The 26,244-nt window shown below is 37.5% G+C and overlaps 1 protein-coding gene across 1 annotated transcript; it reads right to left on the reverse strand.

The window, feature by feature from the left end:
• Window positions 1-1,928: 1,928 nt before the first annotated feature.
• On the reverse strand, window positions 1,929-16,411 carry LOC133596210 (antizyme inhibitor 1-like). Its single transcript, XM_061948984.2, has 12 exons — window positions 16,186-16,411; window positions 15,460-15,584; window positions 12,962-13,175; window positions 12,656-12,829; window positions 11,704-11,876; window positions 8,659-8,793; window positions 8,084-8,165; window positions 7,276-7,350; window positions 7,002-7,167; window positions 6,751-6,866; window positions 2,847-3,061; window positions 1,929-2,780 (listed from the first exon to the last, which is right to left on the reverse strand). The coding sequence occupies exons 3-12, from the start codon at window positions 13,061-13,063 to the stop codon at window positions 2,666-2,668; spliced, it is 1,353 nt and encodes a 450-aa protein (XP_061804968.2). The 5' UTR covers window positions 13,064-13,175; window positions 15,460-15,584; window positions 16,186-16,411; the 3' UTR covers window positions 1,929-2,665.
• Between the last annotated feature and the right edge of the window lie 9,833 nt (window positions 16,412-26,244).

The following is a 26,244-nucleotide window of genomic DNA, read 5'->3' on the forward strand; positions in this document are numbered from 1 at the left end:
AAAAAGGTAAACTAGATGTGACTTTAAGGTTTTACTACTTACGTATAAAATACTACACGGTCTAGCTCCGTCCTATCTTGTCGATTGCATTGTACCATATGTCCCGGCAAGAAATCTGCGTTCAAAGAACTCCGGCTTATTAGTGATTCCCAGAGCCCAAAAAAAGTCTGCGGGCTATAGAGCGTTTTCTATTCGGGCTCCAGTACTATGGAATGCCCTCCCGGTAACAATTAGAGATGCTACCTCAGTAGAAGCATTTAAGTCCCATCTTAAAACTCATTTGTATACTCTAGCCTTTTAAATAGCCCCTCTGTTAGACCAGTTGATCTGCCGTTTCTTTTCTTTTCTCCTCTGCTCCCCTTTTCCTTGAGGGGGGGGGGGGGGGGGGGGGGGCACAGGTCCGGTGGCCATGGATGAAGTGCTGGCTGTCCAGAGTCGGGACCCGGGGTGGACCGCTCGCCTGTGCATCGGTTGGGAACATCTCTGCGCTGCTGACCCGTCTCCGCTCGGGATGGTGTCCTGCTGGCCCCACTATGGACTGGACTCTTACTATTATGTTGGATCCACTATGGACTGGACTCTCACAATATTATGTCAGACCCACTCGACATCCATTGCTTTCGGTCTCCCCTAGAGGGGGGGGGGGTTACCCACATATGCGGTTGTCTCCAAGGTTTCTCATAGTCATTCACATCGACGTCCCACTGGGGTGAGTTTTTCCTTGCCCGTATGTGGGCTTTGTACCGAGGATGTCGTTGTGGCTTTTGCAGCCCTTTGAGACACTTGTGATTTAGGGCTATATAAATAAAGATTGATTGATTGATAAACACATTTGAGTAAAAAAAATTGTTAGTTTTTTAACAGTTTTATTTTTGTCCTAAATTTGAAACTTAAATGTAAGTATAACAATACCTAAACAAATACTCTGTTTACATTCAGTACCAGTTAAAAATTGGATAGATTTCTCATTCAAGAGAAAGTGTGTCCAAACTTTTGTGTTATCTGCTAATTATTGCAATAATTTAAATATACACTTTCTATATACCATGTGGAGTCGTCCCTCGTTTATCGCTGTAGTGCTGCTTGGCACTCAGCATCAAGGGTTGCAATTGGGGGTTAAATCACCAAGATGATTCCCGAGCGCAGCCACTGCTGCTGCTCACTGCTCCCCTCACCTCCCAGGGGGTGGAACAAGGTGATGGGTCAAATGCAGAGGGTAATTTCACCACACCTAGTGTGTGTGTGACTATCAGTGGTACTTTAACTAACTTTAATTAGTTCCAGGTATAACCACGATGAATTAGTTTCTGCAAAGTATGAATCATTAATCATAAATTGAATATTTTTAAAGCTCCAGCATAAAAAGGCCTCTTTGCGACCTTTCAAATGTTTTTCAATATGAATGACATGACACCTTTAGTCACCTTGACACTCTTTAAATCCAATATAGTAATGCTGCCTGAGGCTGAGCCAATCAGTGGACACGATACTGAACAGCACACTGTTTGGTTTGGTCTTCTCTTGTGGCCAATAACATGCATCATTATGCTGGAAAATGCTAAATTTAGGCCATAAATGTTGTAAAATGGGCTTAAAAAAAGCGATATTGCGTCTTTACAAGAAATGTATATTAAAGATGCTAATACTAATTCAGTTTTATATTTAGGACACTATATTTTAAAACATCTACAGCCGAGCTTTGTGTTATTGTAAATTGATGTAACATCTAATATATCATTAACAATTGTACTTTTAGAACATAACAAGGGCTGATAAAGAGAGAAAGCTGCATGGTGCTAGTAGCCCCTGATCACACCCAGTAATACAACATTGTCTGCAAACTGGCTTCAAGTTGACCAACAGTCATTTTCAGCTGTTTAAGTCCATGTGCACGTTTGTATGTTATTGACCGAGAATAACACATTAGGTCTGGTCAATTACGTTTTTATTATTTCATCTGTAAGCATCAAGCATGGAAACAAGCTATAAACAGGCTTAAGACAGACAGGGAGACAAACACTGCAACTACACATTCTAATTAACTTACACTTATACATTTAGGCCAAAACACTGAAAACAAAGTGAGGTTCCTGGTATTATAAATAAACTATTCCATACTAACAGATTTACCATAAACACTTTGTTTCATCTACAGCGCATGCTAACAATAGACCTGCTTTTCTAAGTGACACATCAGCGCTTCAGTGTTCTGCGAGGCGGCAAATGGCAGAAGAGAATATTGCACTATCGCACTCGTGTTTCGGCAAAACAGTGTACTGATTTACAGCATCAAACTCATGACTAATACAGCTTCATGTACGAACTTCAATACTTTTAAGTGAAAAGTCAAGAAGTTCTCTTTAAAACAAAGTTTACCGTACAACCAATTAAATTCATAAATAAAAACAAACTGTAGGTATGGTTTAAATACATTGCTTACAAGACTCACTTTACAACACTATCAGGCAAATCCTTTTTTTTGTTTGATATTTTATCATTACTGAGCATAAAAAGCGGTATAGTAAGAGACTCATCCATGTTGTTGCATCACAGACTACTTTCTGTTGTAATTACATAAAGCCCAGGGCACTGATGATTGAGAAGTGCACCCAGCAATGGCCAAATTTATCTTGGGGGGAAGAAGCAGCAGAACAACTGGGGCCTGCTAAGCCGGGATAGAGAGTGCAGCTTCTGTTTGGCAGGCATTGAAGAAATAGGGGACCAATGACAAGCTCTTCAGTGTTGCCTCCTGGGTGACACCTGTGTCCTGCATCTCATACCTGTTGGGAGGATGTACGTGAGTCACACACTGTAAGGATTACGTTTCACAACAGTCAGATCCTTACCAGTCTCTGGAGGAGACCACATAGACTACAGTTGGTGTGGAGGAGTCAGAGGTGCAAAGAGGCTGGCCCAGACAGTAGGCTCCTGCGTGGCTGAACAAGAGCCAGTCTCCAATGTTGAGCTCAGGCAGCAGGCAGTGATCCATCACCTGGTCCAGATCATCACCAGTGGGACCCCACAGGCTGCTGCTGTACACTGGAGCATCAGCACTAATGTTCTGCCGGCACAAAAATAATAGAAACGCCACCTTAGTGAAAAAAACTAAACAAAAAAAACACATTTTAATCAAAAAATTCACTTATGTGGGTTCCTTTGTGGACAGTTTTTCCTTGTAAGAAAACTAGAACGTGAAGACAAAAGAAAACTAGCCGCCAAACATTACCGTATTTTCCGCACTATTAGCCGCACCTAAAAACCACAAATTTACTCAAAAGCTGACAGTGCGGCTTATAACCCGGTGCGCTTTATATATGGATTAATATTAAGATTCATTTTCATAAAGTTTCGGTCTCGCACGTCATCTTTTTTCCCCGTAGAAGAGGAAGTGCTTCTTCTTCTACGCAAGCAACCGCCAAGGTAAGCACCCGCCCCCATAGAACAGGAAGCGCTTCTTCTTCTACTGTAAGCAACCACCCGCCCGCGTAGAAGAAGAAGCGCGGATATTACGTTTCATTTCCTTTGTGTGTTTACATCTGTAAAGACCACAAAATGGCTCCTACTAAGCGACAGGGATCCGGTTCATGAAAAGACGCAATCTCTCCATCCGCACACGGACTACTATTTCACAGCAACTGCCTAAAGACTTTCAAGAAAAGCTGGCTACTTTCCGTGCATATTGTAAAAACAAGATAGCTGAAAAAAAGATCCGGCCAGAGAACATTATCAACATGGACGAGGTTCCACTGACTTTTGATATTCCTGTGAACCGCACTGTGGATACAACGGGAGCACGTACGGTGAATATTCGCACCACAGGGAATGAGAAGTCATCCTTCACTGTGGTTCTAGCTTGCCATGCTAATGGCCAGAAACTTCCACCCATGGTGATATTCAAAAGGAAGACCTTGCCAAAAGAGACCTTTCCAGCCGGCGTCATCATAAAAGCTAACTCGAAGGGATGGATGGATGAAGAAAAGATGAGCGAGTGGTTAAGGTAAGTTTACGCGAAGAGGCCGGGTGGCTTTTTTCACGCAGCTCCGTCCATGTTGATATACGACTCCATGCGCGCCCACATCACGCTGGTTTTTAATATATTATTAAAGTTTGACTGACCTATCTGACTGTTTTTTTGACATTCCTTTAGCGCAGTTAGATGCGGCTTATAACACGGGGCGGCTTATAGGTGGACAGAGTTTTGAAATATGCCGTTCATTGAAGGCGCGGCTTATAACCCAGGGCGCCTTATGGTGCGGAAAATACGGTACTGTAAAAGGAAGTGGACTCACATTCTAAGTAGAAGAGACTTGACTTTTGTTTTGACTAACATGTTTAGTGGAATCAATGACATTCATTTAGCATGCAGATGGCCACAAATACATTTGGTGATTCTGCGAATGTCACTTGTTACAATTTTGTACAATAGATGACATTGTATCAGGAGGGATCCGTGTTGCCAATTTAGCAACTTTGTCGCGATATTTTAAGAGTATTTAGACCCCACTCAATTATATTTAAAAAAAAGTCCCCGCCCAACACAAAAAGAAGCAGCAAAAGAGTTACATTTTTATTTCTAATATTGTTTCAAAGCAAAAAAATATAACAAGAACACCATTGGCTAGCTTGTGTTACCATTAGTGGTTTAACAGAACACATTTGTGTTAAAACGGTCTATATTTTGAACAATTACTAAGTTTGTGTAGTAAAATTTTTTGAGGGCTGAATAAAATGATTGGCGTTTACGGCTGCCACTTACCCTCTCTCGTCAAAACGTGCACGCTGAGAGCGCGTGCACACATACAAAAGCAGTCCAAGAGAAGCAACGAACAATTTGCAGTCATGTTGTTTTTTATGATACAATATACATTCAATGATTCACTATCCCAGGGGTCGGCAACCCGCGGCTCTAGAGCCGCATGCGGCTCTTTAGCGCCGCCCTAGTGGCTCTCCGGAGCTTTTTCAAAAATGTATGAAAAATGGAAAAAGATGAGGGGAAAAAATATATTTTTTGTTTTAATATGGTTTCTGTAGGAGGACAAACATGACACAAACCTCCCTAATTGTTATAAAGCACACGGTTTATATTAAACATGCTTCACTGACTCAAGTATTTGGCGAGCGCCGTTTTGTCCTACTAATTTTGGCGGTCCTTGAACTCACCTTAGTTTGTTTACATGTATAACTTTCTCCGACTTTCGAGGACGTGTTTTATGCCACTTCTTTTCCTGTCTCATTTTGTCTACCAAACTTTTATGCACAAAGGTGAGTTTTGTTGATGTTATTGACTTGTGTGGAGTGCTAATCAGACATATTTGGTCACTGCAAGACTGCAAGCTAATCGATGCTAACATGCTATTTAGGCTAGCTATATGTACATATTGCATCATTATGCTTAATTTGTAGGTATATTTGAGGTCATTTAGTTTCCTTTAAGTCATCTCAATTCAATGTATATCTTATGACACACTATCTGTATGTAATATGGCTTTTAATTTGTTGCGGCTCCAGACAGATTTGTTTTTGTATTTTTGGTTCAATATGGCTCTTTCAACATTTTGGGTTGCCGACCCCTGCACTATCCAAATTGCTATTTTTAGCTAACCACACCCAAAGCTAATGCATGTGCATGTGTTACATATGTATGTAGATACGTCATTACGTCCCCAAACCTGGAAAAGAGACAGGATATACGGTGCTAAATACATTGAAAAGTTAGCGCCCTCTAGACATCTGTGTAAGTGTTATAAACATCCCCTTTAATGCAAGGTTATAAATCATGCCTCATACCTAGTAGCAAGTTGTGAAAGTTGTGAAAGTTGTAAATTCAACATGTTACATAAATATACGAGCCGACTCAAGCAGTGGATACTTGTTCTCAACAAATGGAAGGCAGCACAAGACCCAACATTGCTCATGCACATTTTTTAAAGAAATGACGATTATGTTGAGCTCAAAGATCGCACCAGAGCTGAAGGATATAACCATCCCATCAGTCAGCATCGCAGTGAGAGCAGACATTGTAAGTCACCGTTTTATGTTCTTGTTTTGTCAATGAAGCGTTTAGCAATAGTGCTACGAGATAACGCTCCAAGGCTTCCACAAAGTCCGCCATGATTAGTGGTAGCTAACACTCCAAGTACTCTCTACGCACTTGTTGATGGAAGCAGCATCTGTTGCTGCGCACGCAGTGATATCAATGTGCCTCAGAAAGAAGTTACAGTAATACTTAAAATGACTAAGTTAACATGAATGTGCCTGTTACTACATCATATACACTTTTATTCCATGGCTTTTAACATTGATATCCATCCTGCAATGGCGCCCCATAATACACCTGCTGTGAACCTGTTTTTATGTTTTTATTTATTCTATTTTATTTATTTATTTTTTATCGTGTTCTGTTTGTGTTGTGTTTGCTCTGTACTCGTTTTATCTTTTAACCTGCCCATTGTACAGCACTTTGGCTACCCCTGTGGTAAATTTAAAATGTGCTTTATAAATAAAGTTGATTTGATTAGGATAAAGACAAGTGTTCTTATTTCACGTAAACAGGTATGAAAGGGCAAAATTCTCAAAAAAGTGCAGTTCTCTTTTAAATAATATTTTATTGTTTTCAGCAGATTAATATGACTCGGTAGCTTCTGCTTTTAATTTTTGACATATATTGTTATAATATTGGTTATTGGTTAGGTGGCATTGTGGTCAAATTGCGAGGTAACAATGACTTTTTGTTTTATGAAACAAACTCACCTTGTGAACAGTTGGAGCAGTGATGTCGGTTTCAGTGAGTTTGCAAGCAAATGATCCATACACTCCTTCATTCATGTAGTAGTGGAACTCAGGCTCATCATTGGGAGACGGATCATCTGCTCAATGGGGTCAAAAAAGGCGAGAGATGCTTTCATTTTACAGTGGTGTTTTATTTATTTAGTCCTAATTTGAACTGTGGTCCATCTCTCAGTATGGAATGTTTTATCTGCTGCTAGTATAAGGCTACTGACCATGTACTTGATCTTGGCAGTCCCGCGTCACCACCTTTTTGGAAATGATGTTGGCGACCAAAGTGAAAGCAGAGGACACAAAGTAGCTGCCAGGCTCAGCAATGATGGTAACTCCAGTAGAAGGGGGGAAGTAACGGTCCACCATAGGCATGACTGCTTTCTTGATCTGCAAGAGAGATTTTTTATAATTAGTAGGTTGTAATGTATAATAAATGTATACTATTTACACACAATATGGCTGTAGAATAACTAAAAGAACACAAATTGTACTGACCAATTCCAGCTGGGTGCCTGAACCACCAAAGCCGCCTCCAATGTCCAAGATTTTCATTTTAAAACCAATTTCCTTCTACAAACAAGAAGATGACTGAGTGTCAAACTAACAGTTATTACCACAGCACAGAAAATGTTTGAACTGAGCATGTATAAAATCAGATGTTTTGTCAATAGTAAGCAAACTTTGTAACCGCAAATATTTACATTTATAACTAGAAAAGCACTAGGAGAGAGCAGATCACCAAGTCCTACCCCTCAATGGTAAAAAAAAAAAAGTCCTGGATCCAGACAGGAAATGTTTGAGTTATTAATAACGGAATGAAAGAAATGGAGGGAACCCTCTTGTCAGTCATCTACTCTCTTTGTGTCTGTTGGTGGAGGCAGGGCCGCACGTTAACTGATTACTTTACTGACAGTCAAACAAAACCCAACGATTACATAACCTCCTGGCAGAGGTAAAAATGTGTCATTCCTTAATTGCTACACTGGTCGGTTTAGTGAGAAGCTACACCCATAAAATATGATCATACTTGACACATGCTGCAGCATTAGTGTGTGATGCGCTCGTACAGGATTGTGGATTAAGGTTGATGCTCATTTTTTAAAGGCATAAGGGACTATTTTACAGTCACCTCAAAGGTAGACAAGAGCCTTCATGCAGGCTTTTTTTAATTTCAGGTTTATTTGAAGAGAGAGAATAATATTTTTGCAGTAACAAACTTATTATTTGGATTTCTCTAGGCTGAAAAACATTTGGGAGATACAAAGTACAGACATAACCATAAATCAAAATGATCCATACTCACCGCCATATCAAAAACACAACGAGCATCAGTGATAGCATTAGTATAAACTTTGTCATCCTTGCACTTGCGGGGGATTAGGGATCTGAAAGGGACAAAAAAAAAGTTATTTATCTTCCAACCTGATTTTAAACACATATGCTTGAGGCAAAATACTGACTGTGAAATAATTTAGCCAATTGTGATGAAAGTGGCAAAAGAAAGAGCTTTGCGCGAGTCCACCATTTTTATTCTGTTGTAGTCAATAAAATCCTTATTTTTCTCTATCCTCTTGTTGTTGGGCAGACTGGCTCGTACATGCACATGCATGATTACATCCTCCGCTGTTGCCATTTCTAATAAGAATGAGTGTATAATTCTAACCTCTGTTAGAATAAGATTATTAATTTAGTGTTAATATTTGAGTGGGCAAATTGGGCCCCGAGGTCAAACAGGTTAGAACATCTGATGTAGACCAAAAATAAGTGTTTTAAATGTAAAAAAAACAACCTTTAAAGTAGAGTTGGTGAGTACTGATTGTGGCCATGGGGCAAGTAAAATATTGTCTACGCGTTATTTTAGATTTCTGCAAAGCTCACCTGACCCCGACCACCTGTACACCCAGATCCTTTGCACTCTCCAGAAGATGTCGACAGTCTTTGAGGGAACAACCAAATGACATGCTCAACTCATTGTGCTGGCTTGATGCTCCTGTTGACACTTGAAGCAGTAACCTAAATAAAAGGAAAAGGTATGTTGCATTAACAACATTCCCCCCAGAAACCTACATTTCAAAATAAACAACATAAAATGATATCATCACATGGGAAAAAAAAAGGAAATAACAGTCTTCTGACCCGACCAGCATCCGCCGTCTCTTTAGTAGAGTACGTACGGGCAAGGCCGCAGGCCCTGACGGCCTCCCAGCCTTTTTGCTCAAAAGCTGTGCAGAGGAACTAAAACTACAGCATGGTGTCCAATATTCCAACAGTCACTTAACACTCACACTGTTCCAGCTCTGTGGAAGAAGTCAATTATAACTCCAGTACCTAAAAAGCCCGGTGTCACAGTAAACAACGACTTTCGTCCCGTAGCTCTCACTTTGATTGTTATGAAATGTTTTGAAAAATTTGTTGTGTCACTGCTCATGAAGGATGTCAAGCCAAATTTAGATGTGTACCAGTTTGCGTACAAGCAGGAATGCAGTACTGATGATGCAATCCTTTGCACCTTGCATTTTATCTCCAAGCACCTTGAAAACACAAAAGCTTATGCTAGAATTTTATTTGTTGATTTCAGCTCAGCTTTTAATACAGTGCAAATTCACATACTCTTGGAGAAGCTCAAAGACATGGGTGTAAACTCCACCTTGATCAAATGGTTCCACTCTTTTTTAACAAACAGAACACAGCAAGTGAAGGTCAACAGAACACTGTCAGACACCAAACACTGCAACACAGGCGCCCCACAGGGTTGCGTTGTATCACCAACACTGTTTACATTGTACACCAATGATTGTAGGACTGTGCACCCTAACAATTATATGGTGAAATTTGCGGACGATACCGTGCTCCTAAGCCTTCTACACAAGGATACGGACCACTCTGTGTACCAAGACGAGATAGACTTATTTATTAGGTGGTGTGATACCAACCATCTTATTCTAAATGTGACCAAGACACAGGAAATGGTTTTGGATCCGAGGAAAGTGACTGACCATGACCATGGTCATCAAAAATCAGGAAATCACCCAGGTATCCTCATAAATATTTAGGGGTTCATATTGATAATCTTCTCTGCTGGAAGACACATATTGACAAACTGTGCAATAGACTGCAACAGAGGCTATATTTTTTGCGAAGATTAAGATTGTACGGCGTAAGCAGCCACATCATTATGATTTTCTACCGTGCCATTGTAGAGAGCATCATTAGATACGGAATCACCTCATGGTTTGGCAACCTAACCGTTAAGCTAAAAAGCAAACTGGCCGGCATGCATAAAACAGCAATGAAAATCGTAGGGAGGAAAGAATATGAGCCTATACAGAGCATCTATGAGCAGGCAGTTAGGAAAAAAGCTAAGAAAATTATTTCCAACTCACAACACCCACTCTTCCCTGAATATGGAACCATGCCATCAGGGAGAAGACTCCGGGTCCCACTATGCAAATCTAACCGCCTTAAATTATCATTTGTCCCAGCCTCCATTAAGCTTACAATTTTGTATTTTTCCATGATCCTGTTAATAAATGACTACCATAATAAAGAGCCTATCTTCTTACCATACAATAGGAATACTTCTCTAAGAATGGCACAAAAAAAGTCTTAACTTATTACAGTTGTCTGGGGTATAATAATTCCTTTTAACGATTCGAATAGTCATTTGTAATTGCCGATACGATTCAGGGACAAGATTTGTTTATTTAGAACGAAAAGATCTGAAATGATTCAGTGGGTTGAAAACAATTCATTAAGTTCTTAGCCAAAAGGTCCAGCAGTGTGACTTTTGAATCAATATTGGTTACTGGACAATGCAGGTGAGGTTTCCTATATTGTTGTTACTTCTTCTGAGAGAATTACATATACCGGTACATTAAATATGGAAATGAACAATCAAGTGAACAACAAATAATGGTTAGTGCGGTCACATTTTATTTGAATAAAGTGCAACCAACCCTTGAAGGTTGAATTAACAAGAAGAAACCTTTTCTGCTTTCATTTTCAGTATTCCAAGAAATGTTCAATGAAAGTACAGAAACCAACATTTTAACAGTAGATTTACCAGCTACTTCTGCTTTTGTTTTATTAAACATAGAAATAATACAATATTACCGGGAATTTAAAAAATTAATTGCAACCAACATTTCTTCAGGTTGCATTAGCAGTAAGTTGACCTGCTATGTTTGTACGGTAGTTGTTTTTCAACATAGAAATAATACAAATAAAAAATGTACCGGTATGTAAAAAATTAAGTCCAACCAAATCTCTTGTGTCTCATAAGCAGTGGTTTTACCTGCTACTACTATCATTTTAATAAACAGCAGTGCAGTAATATTCAACAAAAAAGTGATTGTAACCAACTACTACTTTGTGCTGCTGCTGAAGCAGAAACGCTTAGTGCCAAACGGGCGGCGTGTGTAAAATCATATAGCACCATCCTAGATGCTTTGAGAGATTTATCATGTGGCCATAGTATTTTATCTGACAATTACATATCCCACAAACAGTGAGCGATTTATTAAGAACATCTCTGTCTTTGCAAAAGCCTAAGTGTTTCCACATACTGAACCGCAATGGTGGCTTGTTAATTTCTTGTTTCTTTGCTTCTCTTCTGGTATCGTTATACTTGTTTTGATGATATCACAAACGGACACACAGACTTACACAACATTTAACGTCTTCATCATTAAAAGTGCTAAAAACAACTTTATAAAAAGTATTGCATTCTTAAATAAAATGTTTTCTTTTCTAGTATCGATAGATTGCCTTTTAAAATTTTGTTAGATCGATATATTTCTTATGGCATGTCAAATTGCAAATCAGTTTGTTGTAATTGAATCTTAATATAAATCGATAAATAGATGTAGTGGATTAACTGTTGCACCCCTAAAATGTTATTAAAATTTTTTGCGAATGACTTACTTGGCATTTGGATGGGAACGTGAAATCTTGCGCAGCTCTGCCTCATTATCGCACATCATGAGGTCTATGCCATTCTTTGCAGCGTATTTAATTTGGGACACCTGTTTACAAACTCCACTGTAGATGATGTCTTCTGATGTAATACCGTGGCTTTGCACCAGCTCAAGTTCAGTCTGAAAACCAGACAGACACAAGAGTTACTTACTGCAATGTGTGATTAATCATATGAATCAACACCCTGTAACAAAGATAATTGGAACCCTTCATTCAGCTCAACACTTGAGGCTAATATTTTTGCAACAAATTCCTAAAAACACTAGAGTGCTGCTGTTGTATAGAGAAACTTGGACCACTCTAAAAACTACAGCAGATCCTTGCATTGACATTTAACCTGTCTAGCAACCAGAACACTGGGGCCAAATTTCTGATTAACATAACTGAGGCATTCTTCAAGGCAAGTCCTCCGACTTTTGGCAGTTACAATTTTTTTTGTAATGTGATTTATGTACCTAAGTTATTACTGTAGCCTGTTGAGTTCAGATGCAGTCATTAGTCATTTGTGCAATTCCTTCAGTAATACCAGTACTGTTCCCCAAGGTTCCATCTTAGGTCCTCCTTTTTTCATTATTTGGGCATTTCAACAGGTGGCCCACAATTTCAGTTCAAAAAACGTTGAGACCAAAATGTTAACAGGAATTAAAAAATATATACATATATACTTTGCCTGGTTTTTTTTGGCAAAAGGTCCTTAAAAACAGCAGAGCGCCCCTGAGGACGCTGGTTCTCGAGATTATACAAAATAAAACTACCCGTAATAGTGAAGGAAAAAGCCTGGCCCTCAGGCCATTAACTTTCTGGAAATGTGGCTCCCACAACAATTGCATTAAACATCCCTGGACTATATATATAGTAAAATGTGTTACCCTCAACAATAAATTAACATGCTAATTACCTTGTTGTTACATATGAAGCCAGTGCCAAGTGCCGCCAGCACTTCGATTACACCTGGGTTGCTGTTGCACCTGACAGTATAGAAGGGACGAATTTGGGTCATGTGTGTTCGCCAGCGAACGTGCTGTCTCATTATGACTCCTAGGTCTGCGACAAAGAAGGCTTTCTTCTCAGACTAAGGAAGAAAAACATTTCAGAATCAGAAAAGAGCTATTCTAAATTCAACAATATATGCAATTTAACATATTCTAACATCATATTTTGTCAAAGTTGGAGTCATAAATCCAGATTTAAAGGCAAAGTTTACCAAAGTTTGTTCATAAATGTGATTGTCAATCACATCACAGAGGGATGTGCCTCCTTCTAGAAGGCCCACTGCAAACTGTGGTTCATCTGAGATTCCTTTCATCCTCTCAACCGTGTTCTGTGTATCCGACAGGCATAAAGAATATGGCTGGTCCGAAGTGATGCTGCTCGCTCTCTCTCTCTCGAGCCCCCAGGTCCTAGGCTTATGCAACAAACTAGAAGAAAATGAGAAAGGCTGTGATGATACATCAAATTTTTAGGTACTTTTCTATAGTGGATTTTTTAGATCTGTAAGTTAAGTAACAACTTTTCAATATTTCCTATACGAATAAACACACTAATTTATTATTTAAGCTCAAATGTTAAATAGAAAGAAGTATTGATACATTGCATGTTGTTGTGACTTATAGGTAGTCTTTGCATCAGTTACACAGCTGCATAGAGGGCGCTAACTTTTGAATGTGCGGCAAGCACTCTATCCGGCCTACTTCCGTTTTTGAATTTATTCATTCTTGAAGATCTCTCCACGGCTCAAAAGTAATATTTACTTTAGTTTTATTTTTCTCTTTGGTTACCGGTACTCGTTTTTTGGTGTCTGCTTTCTCTTGTATGTGCATGTGTACAAGATACCGTTTCATTCCGCCCGAATTAAAACTTTTATTGAATTTGATTTGTAATTGTGAAATGAAAATATGTATTTTTTATCGGTTCTTTTAAACTACTAAAGGTTTCACATGCTCACCAGTGGTGTATTTTTATTTTGAGCCAGTGACATACAGCAGAGTGGAACCTCGATTTACGAGCCCCTTATTGAGCAAACTTTTCAAATCAAGAACAATGCTCTGGTGCGCAAACCTTATCTCAGAGTATGAACATTTCATCCACCCATTGTGTGCCCGCTAGCACAAAAGTAATGAACGGGTTAAATCATGAGGGTCAAACTCTGGCCCGCCGTGTAATTTCACTTGGCCCTTGATTATTTACAGTGGCGGTGCCGCGGTAACACCGCATTCACCGCTAATTCTCATACTTGCCAACCCTCCCAAGAGACTCCCAAATTTCAGTGCCCCTCCTGAAAATTGTCACGTCCGCTTTTCATCCAGTCCAACCCAGTCACATAAATGTGCGGCTTCTGCACGCACACACAAGTGAATGCAATGCATACTTGATCAACAGCGATACAGGTTACACTGAGGGTGGCCGTATAAACAAATTTAACACTGTTAGAAATATACGCCACACTGTGAACCCACACCAAACAAGAATGACAAACACATTTCGGGAGAACATCCGCACCGTAACACAACATAAACGCAACAGAATAAATACCCAGAACCCTTTGCAGCACTAACTCTTTCGGGACGCTACAAGGTGTGTGTGTGTGTGTTTATACGGCCACCCTCAGTGTAACCTGTATCGCTGTTGATCAAGTATGCGTTGCATTCACGTGTGTGCGTGTAGAGAAGCCGCACATATCTTGTGACTGGGCCGGCACATTGTTAGAATGGATGAAAAGCGGACGTGACGACAGCTTGTAGAGGATGTTAAAGGTAGTGCCTTTAAGGCACGCCCCCAAGAAGGTGGTCCGGGTGGACTACGAGATAGAATGACTGATGAACACCTTCGTTCGATAATGAAGGTTGCCTCAGCTCAAAGCTTGAGCCCCGACATTAATGAACTAGCATCCAAGAAAAGATGCTAGGTATCTGGCTTGGGCACATCAGATTAGATCAGTGTGTTGCAAACTGAGCAGTTTAAAGTCCTGAATGGTTGGTTTATTCATTGTTATTTTATTTTCAAATGTATTAGCCTGTGGAAAAAGTTAATGTTGATATTTACCTCAGAAGGCTGCAAATAGAAAAGAGGCATTCAATTTTTATTTAAATTCTATTTGATATGCCATTGATATTTTTTAATTATTATTTGAAACTCAATTTTGCATGTTACTATAAAGTTATATAAGCCTTGCTTTTTCAATATTCAATGCAACACTTGTTTGGGTCCCTATTAAAAGGTCAATTTGTTCAACCTTGGCCCGCGGCTTTGTTCAGTTTTAAATTTTGGCCCACTATGTATTTGAGTTTGACACCCCTGGGTTAAATGATCTCTCTTTGTGTGTTTTTTAACCTATTTAGTGTATTTTTCTAGTTTTGCTACCGCAGTATAAGTCCAAAGGACTCCATGGAAAAGGTGTGGTTTCAGGAAGTATCCACAGCGTCGTCCGCACTGTACAACATAATTTGCCATTGGCATTTACAACTAGTCAGTATGACTGCAACGTTGTGCAACACTGAAAGAGCATGTTAGAATGTTGATGTTCTAAACATACCAACAAAAAGATATAGTTTAGAAAATACTCTGAACAAGAAATGCTTAAATTAGAAATGCAGAAGCTATATTTACTGCATACACATCAATTGGCATCATACTGTAAGTCTATTTTGATGCACATGTCTGTCCTAATAATAGATACACAAACTTAAAAAAAAAAAACCTCACATGGATGAGTCCTGGGCGGGGGAACTCTTCCACTATCAGCTAGGATCCCAAGGTGGCTCGGAGTTGAAGTCAAATGGCTCCCGGTGTAGGGCCGCCCCTAGGTCCTCTGGATAGTTATTGTACACCTGCAATTATATACATGAGGACAAGGTGCAATACAATCAGCCAAAGACAGGGGAACAATTCAGGCGCAATTACCCTGCATAAACATAATTATCTTCATCCACTCCATGCAGGCTGGGTGATTTAACATACCAAGCTACAGGATGACATTTAGAGGTGGTGTCATAATATTAAAAAAGACACTTTACGTAATTTGAGGGTGTTGATTTTCAAGAGGTAGACTTAATCTGGCTAATCTTGATAATAACTGACGCATCATGCCTGTCGTGGCCTTGAATGGGCTGTAATAGATAGCCACCAACCCAGTGACGTAAAAGCAAGCTTCACCTGTAAAAACATTTAAGATGACTTCTTTTGACGTCAATCATGTTAGCACAACAGGTTAGCATTAGCTATCTGGAAACATAAAACGCAGGTTACGTATTACGTGCGACGAACATAGCACACATTAAATCGGGATTATACTTCCTGGCATTAAATATGTTGTTCATTTAGTCAGTATTTTATTGTTACAAGCAAACCACGCTGACTTTATGTAGCGGCTTCATTCAAACGCATGTGTGCTAACTAGCTTGCTAGCTAGCTACACGCAGATCTACTTACGTCTGGTGAAAATCCGAGAGAGGGGCCAGAACGCTTTTTCCTTTTAGGCGGAATTTTTAACAAGTGGTGGGGTAACTATGAGAGAAAATAAATAATGTCATGCTAGGATTCAAAGTAAAAAAAATTTTTTTTTAATCCAGTCAGGTTTGGACGGTGTAAATTTCGACACATTCGTGACGACTTCAGGACTCCGGACGTGTACCGTGGCGGAAGTGTCAATTGGTAATCTCTATCCTCATATCCGGTTAAAGTCTACAACAATAAAACATCTTCTGCTTGAGAAAAGAAATGAAGTCGGACATTCGGTGTTATATCAAATTTTAGTTTTTGTTATCATCTAAACATTTGTTATCATACGTTGATTGATACTTTTACAATGGAAGTGCATTTTACACTGGAAATTATTAAATCCACACAAACTCCATCAATTACAACTTTCAACAAATGAGAAATATTTCTGTCCTCTATCCATCCATCCATCCATCTTCTACCGCTTGTCCCTTTTGGGGTCGCGGGGGGTCGCTGGAGCCTATCAGCTGCATTCGGGCGGAAGGCGGGGTACACCCTGGACAAGTCGCCACCTCATCACAGAGCCAACACAGATAGACAGACAACATTCACACTCACATTCACACACTAAGGCCAATTTAGTGTTGCCAATCAACCTATCCCCTATTTACTAAATATGTATTGTATATACCAGAGGTTCTTAACCTTTTTGACCTCAGGGCCCAACTTTTTCACTAAGGACTGGGCCCACTCAAATATTAACACTGAATTAGTAATTTTACTGTTTTGATTTTAAACGTATTGAATAATTACATACAACCTGCTTACAGTTTAACAGGTTAATAACCTTGTCACATAATATGAAACCATGTGTTAGTCATAAAGATTATTATTTATTTAACACATAAACCTTAGGCTTAAGTCAGCCTGATCGCCAAAAATAAGTACTAAACAAATATACTCCATAAGAAGGGACTAATAAATAACTGATGAAAAATAAACTATGTAATGCTAAAATAAATAGCTAAAATAACTAAATAAACTAAATTATTAATAATAAATAACAATAAATATGGATGGATGGGTGGATGTTTCTTTAAATACAGCGTCTTCACTTTAGTCATAATTTTTGCGCTTTTTAAACTTATCCACACAAACTCCATAAATTACAACTTTCAACAAATGAGAAATATTTGTTTGTTTCTGTCCTAATTACTAAATATGTATTGTATATACCAGACGTTCTTAACCTTTTTGACCTCAGTGCCCAACTTTTTCACTAAAGACTGGGCCCACTCAAATATTAACACTGAATTAGTAATTTTACTCTTTTGATTTTAAACGTATTGAATAATTACATATAACCTGCTTACAGTTTAACAGGTTAACAACCTTGTCAAATAATATGAAACCATGTGTTAATCATAAAGATTATTATTTATTTAACACATAAACCTTAGGCTTAAGTCAGTCTGATCACAAAAATAAGTACTAAACAAATATACTCCATAAGAAGGGACTAATAAATAACTGATGAACAATAAACTATGTAATGCTAAAATAAGTAGCTAAAATAACTAAATAAACTAAATTATTAATAATAAATAACAATAAATATGGATGGATGGGTGGATATTTCTTTAAATAAAAATACAGCTTCTTCACTTTAGTCATCATTTTTGCGCTTTTTAAACTAATCGACACAAACTCCATAAATTACAACTTTCAACAAATGAGAAATATTTGTTTGTTTCTGTCCTATTTACTAAATATGTATTGTATATACCAGATGTTCTGAACCTTTTTGACATCAGGGCCCAACTTTTTCAATAAAGACTGGGCCCACTCAAATATTAACACTGAATTAGTAATTTTACTCTTTTGATTTTGTTGTCTGTCTATCTGTGTTGGCCCTGCGATGAGGTGGTGACTTGTCCAGCGTGTACCCCGCCCTCTGCCCGATTGTAGCTGAGAGAGGCTCCAGCGCCCCCCGCGACCCCGAAGGGAATAAACGGTAGGAAATGGATGGATGATTTTAATCGTATTGAATAATTACATATAACCTGCTTACAGTTTAACAGGTTAACAACCTTGTCAAATAATATGAAACCATGTGTTAATCATAAAGATTATTATTTATTTAACACATAAACCTTAGGCTTAAGTCAGTCTGATCACAAAAATAAGTACTAAACAAATATACTCCATAAGAAGGGACTAATAAATAACTGATGAAAAATAAACTATTTAATGCTAAAATAAGTAGCTAAAATAACAAAATAAACTACATTTTTAAAAATAAATAACAATACATATGTTTCTTTAAATAAAACTACAGCTTCTTCACTAGTCATAATTGTTGCGCTTTTTAAACTTATCCACACAAACTCCATAAATTACAACGTTCAACAAATGTTAAATATTTGTTTGTTTCTGTCATATTTACTAAATATGTATTGTATATACCAGAGGTTCTTAACCTTTTCGACCTCAGGGCCCAACTTTTTCACTAAAGACTGGGCCCACTCAAATATTAACACTGAATTAGTAATTTTACTCTATTGATTTGAATCGTATTGAATAATTACATATAATCTGCTTACAGTTTAACAGGTTAACAACCTTGTCAAATAGTATGAAACCATGTGTTAATCAAAAAGATTATTATTATTTATTTAGGATGTCGTTGTGGCTTGTGCAGCCCTTTGAGACACTTCTGATTTAGGGCTATATAAATAAACATTGATTGATTGATTGATTGATTTAACACATAAACCTTAGGCCTAAGTCAGCCTGATCACAAAAATAAGTACTAAACAAATATACTCCATAAGAAGGGACTAATAAATAACAGATGAAAAATAAACTATGTAATGCTAAAATAAATAGCTAAAATAAGCAAATAAAGTAAATTATTAATAATAAATAACAATAAATATGTTTCTTTAAATAAAAATACAGCTTCTTCACTTTAGTCATAATTTTTGCGCTTTTTAAACTTATCTATGACTTGAGCTTTGTTTGAGATTGTCATTACTGCCACAAGTGGTAGAAGAGTGTATTACAATTGAGTACCGCCACAGCTGAGAAACAAATATTGAATGTGTGCTCGCAGCCCATTAATAGGTTATTAAATTAAATGAACTGTAATTAAATTTAGTAATAATTTGGGTGTCGGGCAGCACGGTGGAAGAGGGGTTAGTTAGTGCATCTGCCTCACAATACGAAGGTCCTGAGTAGTCTGGGGTTCAATCCCAGGCTCGGGATCTTTCTGTGTGGAGTTTGTATGTTCTCCCCGTGACTGCGTGTGTTCCCTCCGGGTACTCCGGCTTCCTCCCACCTCCACAGACATGCACCTGGGGATAGGTTGATTGGCAAGACTAAATTGGTCCTAGTGTGTGAATGTGAGTGTGAATGTTGTCTGTCTATCTGTGTTGGCCCTGCGATGAGGTGGCGACTTGTCCAGGGTGTACCCCGCCTTCCGCCCGATTGTAGCTGAGATAGGCTCCAGCGCCCCCCGCCACCCCAAAGGGAATAAGCGGTAGAAAATGGATGGATGGATGGATGGAATTTGGGTGTCATGGCTGATTCCCTCATGTTACTACAGTATTAAATATTTAAAACCTATTAATGAACTGTCAACATACATCTTTTGACTCAAAAATCCGAATCAGAATATACTTTATTGCTGCAAAACAATAAAATGCATAATTTCATGTAGTTTTCAACTTTATATAAAAATATTACCAGAACAAATTACCTTAATTGTGTCTTGATTTTGTGTCCCATGCCTTTTTGATGAAGGTAAAATGCTGTCCAAATCAAGTTGACTTTTTTTCCCAGAAGTCAGAACGAAACCCTTTCAAAGAATCAATCCACTAAGTTCCAATAAGATGGATCATTGTTTTTGTCATGTTCAAAATCAATCACTTCTCCTGGTTTTGTTGTGTCTTTGGTGAGTTGTGCTGATGTCTGAGCATTCAGACGTCTGGGGGCAGTGTGTGTTTTTAAGGAGGTCAATTTGCATATGTCCCTCCTCAAAGGGAGAATGCCAAAGGGAGCTTAACTACTTGCTGAACATGACAGAAGTTTCTCTGGAGCTGTCGTCACTAGACAATGTGCCCACGCACACACACACACACACATGCAAACACGCGGAAATTAGGGCAGTCAAACAGTGTGTCCAAAGTGAGACCCGAGGGCCATTTGCGACCTGCAGCTTGTTTATTATTGGCGCATGCAGGAGAAGTGTAATAAAAAAAATTAAAGGTTACTAATAACTACAGCTGTCAGAGATAACTCATTAACACGTGTGATTAATCACAAAAATATTGCATTCATGTATAAAAGCAGATTAATCACAATTTATTTTGATCATGTGTGCTCCTTTTCCTCAAAGATGGAGCAGATTTTTTTGTCTGTCCAGCAGATGGCGCTATTATGAAACACCAACACAGTATCAGTGCAGCGTCAATACAGCTAGTGAGTGTGCCACACGCTTGCTGAAGGGAAGAATTTAGGTCAGGTGTGTTCGCCAGCGAACGTCCTGTCTCATAACTCCTAGGTCTGCGACAAAGAAGGTTTTCTTCCCAGACCAAGGAAGAAAAACGTTTCAGAATCAGAAAAGAGCTATTCTAAATTCAACAATATATGAAATATAACATATTCTAACATCATATTTTGCCAAAGTTGGAGTCATAAATCCAGATTTATAGGCAAAGTTTACCAAAGTTTGTTCATAAATGTGATTGTCAATCACATCACAGAGGGATGTGCCTCCTTCTAGAAGATCACTAATGATCGGTGTGATTTGTGTCATAAGATTTGAAAATGTATACATTGGATTGACCAACTATAAGACTATTAAAATGACACCTCTTTTCAAGACCATAAAAATATATTGTGTAGGTGGTTGATTGCAATAAAAAAGGATGTAATATTTCTTAGCTGACCGACTTCATTGATTAACTTAAAAAAAAAGTTATATTAAATTACGGAAGCAAATACTTTGAAAATGCATTTCTTACTCAAACTTTTTAGAACATCTACAAAATAGACAATATTTAAAAACGGTGCCTGCATCCTTTGATTTTTTTTTTTAAGTGTGTGGTGATTTTGGACACCCCAGACCATTAGTAATCTATACATACATACATTATATGCAGGGGCGCGTTGAAAAGGGGGGGCAAAGGAGACGGATTCTAGGGGCCCATGATGGAGGGGGGCCCAGAGAGGCCCCTAATGATGATGAAATTATAATACAGAAAAAATAATGACACTGTGTTGGGGGCCCTGTAAAGATTCTTTTCATGGGGCCCAAAATCCCTAGCGGCGCCCCTGATTATATGTATGTGAGTTATATTATTACAGATTAAAAATGCTATTCCGTAGCAATGCATATGGCATATCCAATGTAAGTTAGCATTGAGCTAGCGCATTTTGAAAAGTGTAACCTTACTTTAGAGCGCTTTCTATCAGGCATGCTTGCTTTGTTGACATGGATAATTACAACATTACCTAAAGGCAGTCCACTATCAATACGCCTGTTTAACCGCCAAATGTTTAAGCCGGTGCGAAGCCTGCAGCCGGACGTGACATCAAGTACAACAAAGGTATCAAAATATAGCCCCGTTTGATTTTACGTGTATCGCTATCCGTTCGTAACGACGGGGTTCAGTCGGTACCTGTAAAGTGCATTTTAGAGGAATATATTAGATCATTTTATTAAGGAAATGTATTATAATGTAATGCAAATGTGTTATACTGTAATGCACATTGTTTACTCTAGCTGAAGGAAAAAAGCTACAAATGTTTGTCACATTAATAGATTTATTTTCTATTACTGTTATATAATGCACATGGTCTACTCTTTTTGAAGAGAGGAAAATAATACAAGTACCTGACACATTAACACATGTTTGTATTCTACTTATACCATGCACATAGTTGTATTTTAATTAGTCTGAAAGGAATAAAAACTACAGATATTTTTGTATTAATACATTTCTTTTTATTACAGCTATGTAATGCACAGTTATATTTTACTTTGTCCAAAATATATATTTTTAATTATTGTTACAAAATGCAGACAGATATATTTTACATCACAGTATTTGAAAGGAAAAAAAACTATTTTTTGCATGAATAATTGTATTTTCTATTCTAGTTATATAATGTATACATTATATTATATTTTACTTCACAGTAAAAGGGAAACAAATACAAACACTGCTATGTTTATAATATTTATTACAAATTTGAGCATTTTATAGATTTAAAATTTTTCTATTACAGTTATATAATGCATGCAGTTCTATTTTACTCTGTCTAAAGAGAAAAAAATCGACAAATATTTTTTTGTATTAATCATTGTTTTCGTGCCCCCCACAGTATCTAAAAGGAAAAAAAACGACAAATATTTTTGTGGTTAAAATATTTTTTTCTATCACAGTTATAATATACCATACCAACTTTATTTATAAAACCCTTTAAATGTACACACTGTTGTATTTACTCTGATGAAGGGAAAACATCTCCAAATATTCTTCGCATTGATAATTGTTTTTCTATTGTAGTTATATCATGCACACATATTTTACTCCACTGCATCTGAAAGGGAAATATATATATTTTATACATTAATATATGTTTTCCTGTTACAGTTATGTAATGCACACAGTCATATCTTACTCTGCCAAAAACAAAACATAGAAAAAATAAGTGCAAAATAATGTAATATTTTAATCTGTCAGAAGCGAAAAATAATAATTCTCTGTTTATAGGGAAAAAACTACAAATATTGTTTGTATTAATAATTGTTATTCTATTTTAGTAAATAATCAACACATGCAGTTATATTTTACTTAACAGTATATGAAAGGAATACTGGAAAACATATTGACATATGACAGTTATACAATGCGCACTGTTATATTTATTCTGTCAAAAAAATTAAATGAATGAATGAATATTTTGGCATTAATAATTGTTGTTTTTTCTTGTAGTTGTATAATGCTTTACTTTTAATGCTTCAATTTTAAGATAGGGTCAGTGCACTCTAATGAACATCGATATTTACTTATCTCTGTAAACATGCCGGGTTATAGCAAAGCTGCTATAATGCACATATGCAGTCATATTTTACTCCGCAGTGTTTAAAAGGAAAAACAATAAAAATATTTTTTGCATTTACATATTTTTTTAATACTGTTATATAATGCACACAGTTAAATTTTATTCTGTAAAAACATACTAGTAATATAATATAGTTATATTTTACTCCACAGTATCTGAATTTTTTTTTCTATCACGGTTTTAAAATACACACAGTTACATTTTACTCTAGTTTAAGGGAGGAAAAATTTGTCACATGAATATAACTTTCTTGAGGACTCTTTGTAAACTTTTTCTTGGACTGTGTAGCACAAAAGCTGCTCCGTGTTTTGATTTTTTTTCTTCCACTAAACAAGACTCTTTATGTGTACCTCCAATCACACATAGCATCTAACGCTGCACAATGTTTAATTTCCATTGTTTGCTGCATAATAGCCATCACAGCCACTGGGTATGCAAGCCACTGCGAGGGGAAACACTCAGTGGCTGCACTGTGCAGATGGAATTCGTATTTGAAGATAGTCCAAACAGATTACCTCAGCCTTCCCAGAATGCCTAAAAACCATCAAGAATCAGTAACACGCCTAAGATTGATAATCTTAATATAGTTCCATTTGTGTCTGCGCAGAGTTATTTGACCGATTCATGGTATGGACGTGACTAACAAGCTAAAGCTGTCATATTGTGTGGTCTTACGTAAGTGAATGTAGTGTCCTTTAGTCACTCAGCATCAGCAGAGGTGTTGCTAAGTAAAAGGAACCCGAACAAATGTTTCCTCTGACTCGTCTGAATATTAAGCAGGACTGTGTAAAGACATTAGCTCCAAGTGCATGGCAGATATTACAGAGGAATATTTACTGTATCTGTGAGTCAGTTGTCATACCAATGCTTGTCGATTATTGTGACAGGACAAAACATATTTGGACCTTGACAACGGCCTTTTGTGAGATTACTCTTATATGCTAGGGAAAAAAATCAGATCATAAACATGTTTTAAAGTATATCTGAGTCAAAATGTCCAATAGACTGCAAATCGGTGGTTGTCCAAAGTGTGGCCCAGGAGCCATTTTTGGCCCACAGCTTGGTTTTTACATTGTAAAAATAAACAGGAATTAATTATTAGTGAGATATATTAAATATTTTACGCTAATTTGCTTTGTCGTCTTCAAAACAAAGCTAAGATTGGGATCTTTAGTTTGGATAGTTTAGCACATATTAGACTTAGACTTAAACTTCCTTTATTGTCATTCAAATTTGAACTTTACAGTACAGATAAGAACACAATTTTGTTGCATTAGCTTGTTGTATTGCAGGATAAAAGAACAATAAGGTGAAGAGTGTTTGCATTTACAAAAGAAGGTGCATATATAAATACTGGAGATAGATTACTGTACAGATAGATATATATTGCACTTTTGCATATGCCATACTTGCCAACCTTGAGACCTCCGATTTCGGGAGGTGGGGGGTGGGGGGGCGTGGTCGGGGGTGGGGCGGGGGGCGTGGTTGGGGGCGTGATTAAGATATATATATATATATATATATATATATATATATATATAAGAAATACTTGACTTTCAGTGAATTCTAGCTATATATATATATATATATATATATATATATATATATATATATATATATATATATTTTTTTTTTTTTAATTATTATTATTATTTTTTTTTTATTACATATATATATATATATATATATATATATATATATATATATATATATATATAAAGAAATACTTGAATTTCAGTGTTCATTTATTTACACATATACACACACATAACACTCATCTACTCATTGTTGAGTTAAGGGTTGAATTGGCCATCCTTGTTCTATTCTCTGTCACTATTTCAGAACACACACATTATACAAATATACATTATAAAATCAATAAGAAAACGGGAGCTCTAATTTGGGAGTCTGAATTAGGATCAGAAGTTCCTATATAAACATTGCGTACTCACGTCTCCTTTTTGTATTGATTACTGCAGCTGTGCACTGGATTCATTCACAAATACAAACTACAACTCACAAACACTTTAGAGTTAGGCTCCACCATCAGAATGTGTACTTAAACTTATAAAGATCACATGGATATTATTCAGTGAGTTGATTCACCAAAACTAACCTGTTATACAGGAGGAAAAATAGCACTCAGGACGTTTCAATTGTTCACAGATTGGTCACTCTCATCAGAATGACAAGACACTTCCGGTCTGCAGGTGATAGCATTCAATTGGGAAGAAACGCCCTACTGCCCCCTACTGACCAATGTGAATACTGATAAATGTGGAATGACAGCTCCAAAAACGAATTCAAACCACAAAATAAAATAAATAAATCAACACAAAAATGTGACACATTATGGGTGGGTCACATATGCATGTACAGTAGATGGCAGTATTGTCCTGTTTAAAAGTGTCACAACATTGCTGTTTACGGCAATGTTGTGAACAGGCTGTCAACAGTCACTCAGGTCCGCATGGAGCTGGAGGGGGCGTGGCCTCCAGCTCCGCCTGAATTTCGGGAGATTTTCGGGAGAAAATTTGTCCCGGGAGGTTTTCGGGAGAGGCGCTGAATTTCGGGAGTCTCCCGGAAAATCCAGGAGGGTTGGCAAGTATGGCATATGCATCCATGTTCACGGATGTATGTTATATTGTCTTTATAGTCCAGTGAGTTAATCTGTTTTTTGGGGGGGAATTGAGGAGATTATTATGATGCGTTCAAGAGTCTTATGGCCTGAGGGAAGAAGCTGTTACAGGACCTGGAGGTTCTGGCCTACATTGGATTGTTCTTAACATTTTAATGAAAAAAATGTGTCAAAGTCCTTCAATTTGGACCCGCCTGCAGTTGATTGACTAAAATACACGTTCACAAGCTGAATTTAAGTAAAACATGACATTACTTGGCAAAAAAAAGTTTATTGTT

Source organism: Nerophis lumbriciformis, linkage group LG04 (assembly GCF_033978685.3).
Source record: "Nerophis lumbriciformis linkage group LG04, RoL_Nlum_v2.1, whole genome shotgun sequence".
Classification (NCBI taxonomy): domain Eukaryota; kingdom Metazoa; phylum Chordata; class Actinopteri; order Syngnathiformes; family Syngnathidae; genus Nerophis; species Nerophis lumbriciformis.

What these genes read in the sequence shown, in the direction of transcription:
- LOC133596210 (XM_061948984.2), bottom strand. Translation starts at nt 13,063, where the DNA reads ATGAAAGGAATCTCAGATGAACCACAGTTTGCAGTGGGCCTTCTAGAA. An exon ending in CGTTCCCATCCAAATGCCAA is followed by an intron (nt 8,794 to 11,703) that starts GTAAGTCATTCG and finishes CCTTTTATTTAG; the next exon opens with GTTACTGCTTCAAGTGTCAA. An exon ending in GTACAGGTGGTCGGGGTCAG is followed by an intron (nt 8,166 to 8,658) that starts GTGAGCTTTGCA and finishes TGTCCCTTTCAG; the next exon opens with ATCCCTAATCCCCCGCAAGT.